This window comes from Antrostomus carolinensis, unplaced genomic scaffold (assembly GCF_000700745.2).
Source record: "Antrostomus carolinensis isolate BGI_N321 unplaced genomic scaffold, ASM70074v2 scaffold8575, whole genome shotgun sequence".
Classification (NCBI taxonomy): Eukaryota; Metazoa; Chordata; class Aves; order Caprimulgiformes; family Caprimulgidae; genus Antrostomus; species Antrostomus carolinensis.
Genome location: NW_010315686.1, coordinates 32,762 through 42,471, shown reverse-complemented (window position 1 = coordinate 42,471; position 9,710 = coordinate 32,762). Strand labels below are relative to the sequence as shown.

The 9,710-nt window shown below is 35.4% G+C and overlaps 1 protein-coding gene across 1 annotated transcript in view; it reads right to left on the bottom strand.

Moving 5' to 3' along the window:
* The window catches only part of LRP2 (LDL receptor related protein 2), a gene marked incomplete at its 5' end in the record, with an annotated part of 58,295 nt that overhangs the window by 16,527 nt on the left and 32,058 nt on the right, over positions 1-9,710 (bottom strand). The window contains 8 exons of the mRNA XM_029084963.1: positions 374-517; positions 2,684-2,815; positions 3,436-3,567; positions 5,592-5,720; positions 6,659-6,781; positions 7,551-7,688; positions 9,115-9,231; positions 9,501-9,617. Coding sequence (XP_028940796.1) covers positions 374-517; positions 2,684-2,815; positions 3,436-3,567; positions 5,592-5,720; positions 6,659-6,781; positions 7,551-7,688; positions 9,115-9,231; positions 9,501-9,617 — 1,032 coding nt within the window. The remainder of the gene's footprint in view (positions 1-373; positions 518-2,683; positions 2,816-3,435; positions 3,568-5,591; positions 5,721-6,658; positions 6,782-7,550; positions 7,689-9,114; positions 9,232-9,500; positions 9,618-9,710) is intronic.

Here is a 9,710-nt window from a genome sequence, read left to right as displayed (position 1 = left end):
ATTCCTGCTTAGGAGAAGGATTCATTCTTGCAAGACTTGAGCCAGGTTTGGGGACTGGCAGAAGCAAAAGAAAAGGAAGGGTTCATTTGTAGCAATCCCCTACTACTACATAATCCTGAAGAGCCACAATTTCAAAGCTGAACTCACACTAAAACAAAAGGAAAAACAGAACAAAACTAGCTAAACTAAATTAAAGCATTAAAAGGAACTACACTGAGGCTGAAGAATGAGTAGAGAGGAGGGACGCATTCAACCAAGACCTGGCCAGTTAATCTAATTTGAATTTTACTTCCGGCGTAAATTAAATATCTATGCTCCAGAAATGCATCTTTTTAAACCAACCATTGCATGGCAATGTTCTACACATACTCACTGAGGCCTATCCCTTCAGGGTCCCAATCATAATCCAGAGCTTGGATGCGCTCCTGGTTATCAATATAGTCAGAGTACTGTTCTGATGAGATATTGTATCTTCGAATCCGCACATTATCTGGCAGCAGTAACAACGGAGGATTACCTGGGAAACAATCATGAGTTTTACTTTAATGTATTTCTCACTTTAGAACAAACAGGTGAAATTCACTTCTAGTCAAAACTAAATTGGAGTTTTCACAAGTTCTGTTTGCATGAGAAGCAGAAGGAACACAGGACCACTTCTGAAGCTTTAGAGCTATCCAAACTTCTTGACTTTGCAAAATTCATTAAAAACTCTGGAAATGTTTACCACTGAGGATAGTATTATCCTTCTCACCATAGATTTTGTGCTGTAGTAATCATTAAGGGATAATTACTTAAAAATTCTTAAACATTACAGTGGTGGCATATCACCACCTCACATCTCAAAAATAAAATGCTGCTATACACTATGCAGTTCAGCTCCACCCCTCAATGTATAGGAAACCATTTTGAAAGTATGAATAAATTGCCAGTACCTTAAGCCATGACCTGCCTGAATTCTTCTACCCGAATGTCTTTACATCCTAATGTCTCCATATACAGATGAATGTTCTCCTACCCACAGGTTAATTTGGGGTTAGCCTCAATACTCTAATAACTTGACTATGGGGAATATCAGTCTCACCTGGCTGATTTTGCTGGTGAGAAAATTTAATTGTTCAGCCCTTTTGCTAAGGACAAAGTTCAGTTTGGAGTCATGGACTTAAATTCTAAGCCTTCTTCCAGGGAGTAAGTTCTACATTAATTGCATCTTCACAGAGCCAATGAGAAATGACAAGGCATTCACCTGGGAAAGGAAAATCTCACTTACCAGTGCTTTTTCCAACTAATACTGCTCGGTTTCCTATGCAGTGTTCATTTGAACACAATCCCTTTCCCTTTAAGTCCATCTTAAGACCAACTGTGGGAGAGTAAGACAAGTGACCCTATTCTCTAATGAACATACAATTCAGCGTACAAATTGACAGCATTTCCAATACATACGCTATTACAGGTAAAAGGGGACCTAATATTTTATGTGTGTTCTGAAAATGCCTACTGATCAGGCCTGCAGCAGACATAGGCAAAGGAAGCCTTCATTTATAAGTGCTATGAGCTTGTGCTACAAAGAATGGTAGAGTTCTGGGCATACATAGAGGTAGAACTTTAGGCACAACAAATTTAATGATGCTATCAGCTACAATCATGTTACCTTTTATCACTTATCCTTGAAAACTTTGGGTGTCTAGATGTGTCCTGAATGAAGCCTATGAAGAAGGGTTTCAAAGAACTAGATTTCTGACAAAAACATATAAAAACACAGCCAGGCAGAAACTCAGTTGCAAGTGCCCTTTTGTATTTCCAGTCTTAACAGTAAATATTTGCCGAATTAGGCCCTTGGACTGGAAACCCATAGATTTCCTTGTATCATTTCTCATATTACAAATAATTTTTAGGTTTCAAAACATCCAGCAGCTCAGACTTTTTGGTCACAGGCATTCTGTACTGAAGATTTTACTATCTGACTGGGCACATCACATTTCTATCATGCATCTCTTAAAGCTGTTAAGGTGTAAGTACTTTTCTAAATACAGTATTATTTCTGCCTTTTATATAATACTGCTGCATTGTCACCTTTTTCTATTTTCTTCATCTCTTTATTATTACTATTCTATTATTATTATTTTCTGAATCAACTCTCTACCTGTTCACTGACTGCCACACAGTGTAGTCACTGCACTGAGGTATGACAAAAAGCTAACAACTGACGTTAAACATTGGCCAAAGTCCTTCTGTTTCTGTGCATCAGTCCATGAACCATGAATGACAATCTGTTATCAAACTGCCTTTGATTTGTACCAGTTTAATGCTACTTTCTTCTGATGAATTATTTTGTTGAGAAAACCTAAACTTCAGGAATAGGCAACATGAATTTTCTTCTGATGACAAACAAAAGATAAGCAGGTTTTTGTCTAAGGAAAATTTTAGGAGAAAGGAAAGCAGACATCCAAATAAAGATTTTTTTTTTTTTTTTTTTTAATGTTTATGTTTGGAAGCAGAGACGAGCTATTCCTGATTATGGAATGGGTGGAATACACAGACGATATTATGTTACAGAATAAAGTTTGTTTTTTATTATCCCATAAAGAAAATAAATAAATAAATAAATAAATAAATAAATCATTAAGTTGCTATATTCTACTTGCTCTTTACAGGTAGCAACCAATCTTGGTATCAGTTAACGTACCATTAGCTGCACACTGTTTCCCTTGCTGATCACCCACAGATCTGAAGCCATCTGCACAGAAACATTCATAGCTTCCTTTGGAATTTTTGCAGTCCTGGGTGCATGTTCCAAAGATTTCACACTCATTGATATCTAGACATAAATAGAGAAAAGATACCTAGAGCTTAACCTCTTTCTTGCACATGCTAGTTATCTTTACTCCAGGAAGGCTTTGTCCCCTTCCCACATACTCGAAACTATCAGTGACCTAATAAGTGATCTTTAACATTAGCATCTGATATCTAACAGAACTCAACACTTATCTACTGTTTAACATGTCTCAACTACAGATTGCTAATAAATGCATTGCTCAACACATTGCTTTCAGAGAGACATTTTTGATCATGCATTTTTGTGTTTAATCACTAAGGAAAAACAAAAGATGAGGCATGATTACAATGAGATGCAAGAGTAGTTTTCTTTCAATAAGGAAAAAAAACCGAAGCAAATTTCTGTCCCTCAGATTGCAGAGATATGACAAAACCTATATACAGCAAAGCAAAAACATATACCTATAGCCACCAAAAGCTTTAAACAAGTCTGAACTGTGGGGCAGCTCTTTGTTGAATGAGGCCTGCATGTTAGAAAACATGATTCAGTAGTAAAACTTTTTAGGAAGCATCTGTTAAATGTATAAAAATCTGTTAGAATGATGAAGTGACAGTTCACTGAACACTTAATCAATGAGAAGATGTTTAGAAGATTGAAAATACCATCACAGGAGTTTCGGTTAGTTTCACTGGCCTTGTACCCTGGCCTACAGGAACAGATAAAGCCTCCTTCATTCAGGTTGGTACAGTTATGTTCACAGATATTTTCTGCACAAGTTCGCTCTGTTCCAGGATCTGGGGGGAAGAAGAAAAAAAAAAAAAAAAGTAAATTATACAATTATAACCAAAAATAAAGTGGTAAGGGGGAGAGAGGTATAATAATTTTGATCATTATTATAATTGAAAGTGGTTTTCAACTAGACAACATTGGTTTTCTTTCATTTTTTTCCTAATTGAAACTCAATTAATGTGAATATCTACTCTCTAAGGCATAACTAACTAGAAAAGGATCATAAACACTGGTCAAGACAGTTGCCAACTAAGTTTAACCTCTAGAAATAAGTGAAAAGGGTCAGGAAAAGAGCCATGACCATCCAAGTTCACCTTCCTTAAGAGGAAAGGCATTCTAAATTACCACCAATCTGCAGTAACTGCAGAAACTATTTGAGAGTTGACTAACTCTCAAAGAGTCTGACTTATGTACGAAATTTGCTCTTAAATCCTACCTTTGCTGACCTTTCTCTTTCTTACCCAGTCCTTCCTTATCAGCTAAGCAAAAAGTGTTCTCAATTGCTATCACGCATAACACAGGTCCTACACTATTTATACCTGGAAATTAGAGAGATGACAGGTTGTTCATGCTACACCTACTCTAAAGCCTTCTGAAGTCAATACAAGTCATTGCACAGAATGCACTATCTTTTAAAACGTGCCTATAGTGGAAAAGGCAGGGGATAATAGATACTCTGTAACAGATAATGAAAATTATATTCTTTTCAAAGTACACATAGAAGTCTAATGATTCTGACATACTTATACACAAAAGCACTTTCAAACTCAAATCTGTTATATAAGCAGAAGCAGAAGAGATAAATAATATATGTTTATTGGCAGAACATGAGAAAAAGATAGAGATGGAGGGCAAAGACATTACATTAAGCTGATTATCACCTTTATACATACACATCCCAGTGCTGACTAAATTAAGTTTAAATAGCTCAATTTTGTATACATGCAGAAGCATAAATTCATTGCACACAAACACACATAAATAATCTATTTTCTCTATAACACGTGTTTGATGTTGGGAAGGCTACAAATGCCACCATCTGATCTACATTCACATCTGTCCCCAAACAGTAGAACACTGACTGGCAGAAGGTGTCTGTTTTGCACCGTTTCACATCCTTTTTATACTTTTATGTTTTCATCAAGTCATTGTGTTAGGTTATGTTGCCTACAGACCATTGGGATGGTATGTGAAACAGAGAAATTATTTGCTTCAAATTGGACTGCACTATAGGTTTCTGAGTTATTTGCATTTTACAAGCATCCTGGATTGTAAATCACCAGTGCATCATTTGGCATACTTTCACTTGAACCCACCAAAGCCTGACAAATTGAAATTGCAAGTACAGGCTCATATTATCACTCTGCAGCTGTCTACATATTGATATAAAAAGTTAGGAATTATATCTTTTTTTCCGGATTCCACGAGAATACTCTCTCATGCCCCAAAGTTCAAGTCAAAGCTTTTGCATCTAAACGGATGCCAGTAAATTTATAATACATAATTTAAAAAAGTTGTGCAGAGGATCTCAGATGCTCTCAGCCCGAGGACTGGCTGTCCTTATAGAATTCTGTGGTCATGTCTCTAAATAGGAAAATAGAAGCATCTCAACATACTTTTGTTTTCAACAGTGCTAGAGCCACCTATACCAGTTCAGAGTCTGCCCATGAATAATTCCATAGGTTGGCCTAGTGCAGTTACAACTGAAATATCCAGAGGTTCTTGCCTCCATAATGCAACCCATTTCTAAACAAGATCAAAACCAAGATCAAACCGTTTTTTGTGATGCATACATATTCTAAGCCTAAAAAGGGCTGTTCAGAGTACTGAATTTCATAGGGTTTCCCTCAAAAGACGGGCGAGAGAAGAAGACACTGTCATGGCTAATTGGATAATCCCACCATAGGCTAATTAAAAATCAATACTTCTTAATACATTGTTCAAGAAGAAATATGTATTGTTATCAGTTTCAGAAATTTTTATTTCAATAACATTGTAATTTTGTATTCTATTGATATAATTTACTTACTGCAGCCCAATTCATCAAAATGATCTCCACAGTCATCATAATTGTCACAGACATAATGTAGAGGAATGCAATTTCCATTACTGCACTTGAATTCTTCAGTTGTACAAGGTCTTGGGGTTGGTTGTCTACCTACAGTCAAGAAGAGAAACACTCCTCAGTCACAGTTTCAGCTATGCAATACCAACAGACAGCACGAGCCACATTGCTAATGAGGAAGCTGATGAAATCTGGTAAAGTACTGGCTAGTGACTTTGGAAGTTTCTAGGAAAGTTAAAACTGTAACCGGGCTCTCCTTAGTTCTAGTCACATCCACATAAACTGAAAGAAGCCTCTCCATTTTATAAAGACAGAAGGAAAATCATTCTTGTTAATAGTTGATTGAAGTTTCTTTTTAATAGTGCAGATTATTAATATCCTATAATGAAATACTTCATACATTTACTGCAGACTTCAATAGATTTTTGAGATATTAGTAAACTATTAACTTTAAGCGTATTGTACAATAAAGCCAGTAAATAATATCATTAAGCAATCAAAATATGACTAAACTTGATAATATAAAAATCAACATAGTCAATGAGAGCTACATAAGATATGAGGGCAAAAAATCTCTTGAATATTAACAGAGTTTCTGCAAGTTTTGAGCCTAAATACCAACACTGTTACTATGTATGTAACCGTGCCACCAATTCAGAAGTACCCATTTCTCTGTTTTAAAAGTCCCACCTACCCATCCCATCCTTATTTTATGATACAGCAAAACTCTATCTTCTTCCTTATTTTAAGTGGAGTTCATAATAAGTTGACACAATTTATGCTTCTCATAATACACTATGTTTTTGAAAATCATGCTTTGTATTTTTCAGACAAATGTTTGCTGATTTTTGCTACTTGTATGGAGAGCTGCAAATACATAGTACCAATAATCATAGTTCAAATTATGGCATACTGAGCTCTAGTGTTCATAATTTATGTTTCATTTTGACATTTCTATAGTCCTTTGGTATTATTAAATATTAAGTACATCACAATTACTGAATTTGCTGCTCAATTTTCTGTAAACATACAGTGTTCCTCTTTCTCATCACTTCCATCTCCACAGTCATCCTCCTGGTTGCACAGCTCATGACTATATATACAGCGATTGTTTTCACATCGGAAACGGAACGGAGAGTCACAAGAAATATCCACTGAAACCACAGAGATCAAGTCAGTCACACTTTGATACTTCATGCCATTGAGTCACAAATGATTCCAATCACTTTTATCTGGTAATATTTGTAAGTTTCCGATATTTTAAAAGGTGTGGAGGCATTGAGACACAAAAGCATATTTTCTCCACATTTTGCTGATGGTATGTTACGCCATTACACATTTTTTGTCAGAAGACAGTATATCATCCTTGGCCAAAGGCATATCCTATGATTACATGTAACACTGAAGTTTCTACATTTGTATGAAGTAAACTGAAAATTCAACATGCTATTTATGTGGCTATATAGTGCATAAATGACAAAAATCATTTATATAGCACCTCCAACACCTCAATTTAAGAGCTGAAGTCAGGACACTTCAACCATATTTACACAGATGTCCCAACTATACGAATAGCTTTAAAAGCTCAGCACCTTTGAGAACATACATTATCTGAATTCATCTTTAATTGAACACTGACACTCTTATTTTAGATAACCAACCTGAAAATGTGAAATTTTGATATTTCTCCCTTCTTTTATAACCACATATACAAACATCTGCAAAGCAGTGAGAAATATAGTATAGGAAGACTAAGTGAACTTGGATATGAAGCAAAATTCTCAGCAGTGATCTTGAATTAAGTCTGTGAGAATCTCCAGTGAAAATAAAATATTTAAAATTTATTTTCTAATTGTTCTTTCTGTTGTAATTAGAGATTTTATTATGCCTATTGTTCACTTTAATATAATTTTTCTCTCTTACAGCAAAGGTGAAGTTCTTCATCAGAGTCATCTCCACAGTCATTATCACCATCACATTTCCAGTATGGCTGGATACAGACGTGGTTTTTACATTCAAACAGCATAGGTGGACAGTATGTACCATTAGGATATCGTGTTGCTGAAGAAAATAAAATTATTATGACATGTTCATTTACAATGAAAATTTTAGGTTTTCCTGAAAAATATTCAGCCCAACCCTATATTACTTTTTTCAATACCCTCCTCTCCATAGTAGGAGATATAATATGAGGCACTGCAAAGATCCACAGCAACAATACACTGCAAGGACTGAATACTTCTTAGCAGTTATAACATAATAAATTCAGGTTTGAATGAATAGTAAAACAACATTAGTTACCTCCAGAAGCTTTTGAAAATAAACTGTCATTAATTTAACAAACACTACTTGAATTTGTCATGACAAATCTAGTTCAGTAATAAAGGTAAATAATGTCACTGGCAGCACATGTGAATGACTGAAGAAGTACCCAAGATATCTATTCCAAAGGGACTCATGTTGGTATAATAGTAAAGAAAATACTCAGATTCTGTAAAAGTTGTTAAAAAAACTGAACTAGAGCAAAAACAAACAAAAAAATACAACTCTCACAACCTATATAAATAAACCATATCCTTGCCTTTTCAATGGCTTCTCATACATTTTTTCCCTCCCTTTAAGAACAGCCAAATGTTGTATAACTCAAGTTCTGAAAGATTAACTGTTGCAATGTACATTCCAGGATGTAGTTACCATCAGAAAAAAAAAAAAAAAGGTCCTACTGTGCAGATGCCTCTTCTTACTTAAAGCACAGGTGTTAAAATTAAGTACATGGGAAGATGTACAGAACTGCCCTGATACCAACATGATGAGAAAGGAATTCTCCTGAGTACTGAAGCCTAAACTCATTTGAACATATAAGTCAGAACCAACACTTCAATATCACCTAAAAAGCCAATGTCAGTTCAGCACTGATAGAGCACGAAGATGATATTTTCATTCCTACTGGGAACACCATTTCCTGGGTAAACAGCTGGAGCTGTAGCTCCATACAAGATACAGTGTACAGACATTTTTTCACAGTAGATCAATATACACAAGGGAGACAGAAACAAAAAAAGTATTTTAGTTCCTTGGCTTCACTGGTACTTTAGGAAACTATACACAACTTTAAGCATTATAAAAAAAAAAATCCACTACAGAACCTTGTTAGAATATGGTACAACTGAAACAGTGGATACTGCAGTAGCTGTGGGATAGTAAAAAAAAATTTAATTCGATCACATGTGTATCTTTCTGCTGTACCTTGTAAACGCATTGATTTCCTAGCATGAGGAATGTGTTTACAATTAGTGTAAGAGATGGCAATCCATTATTATATTAGAAAGTTGATTAAAAATATTATACTTATCCTGAATTTTTTACTGCCATCACTGAGTGCTGCAGAATTCTGTACATTTAAGGAGTCATCTCACTTTTAAAAAAAAAAAAAGTATCTTTCTGGAAGTGAGTTTAGTGAGCACCAATTGCAAAGCTTGAAACTCACGACAAGTTGCTTCATCAGAGAAATCAAGGCAATCTGCGTTCCCATCACATCTGAAGCGCTCTGCAACACAGTGTCCACTATCACACTGGAAATAACCTGGGTGGCAGGTCCTCATCTCTGAAAAGATTCAGAAGTAACTGTTGAAACATCATCTTGTTCAAATCCAGATAAAGTCTTTACTTTTTGAGAACATCCTTAAAAAACACTGCAAAATTCCAGACCATTATAACTGTGCTATCCTCTACTTTCGGTGGATTAACTAAAGTAATCTGCTCAACTTTACTGCAATAAAGACGCTCCTCATAAAAGATCATTTTGTAGAATAATTTATCACATTAGAAACAAAAGTGTGAACATGTAAGAGGTAGCATCCAGACAATACATACCACAGTCCCGTTCATCTGAATTGTCTTCACAGTCATCATCGTGATCACAGATCCAGCGGGAAGGAATGCAGCGCAAATTGTCACAACGGTATTCACTTTCTGTGCATTCACGAGGACCTTCATTTAAAATGAATGTACAAATATGAAAAGTTCCCCAGATGTAGATCTAAACATCCACACCTGTCTCATTGAACCAGACAAAAGTAATAT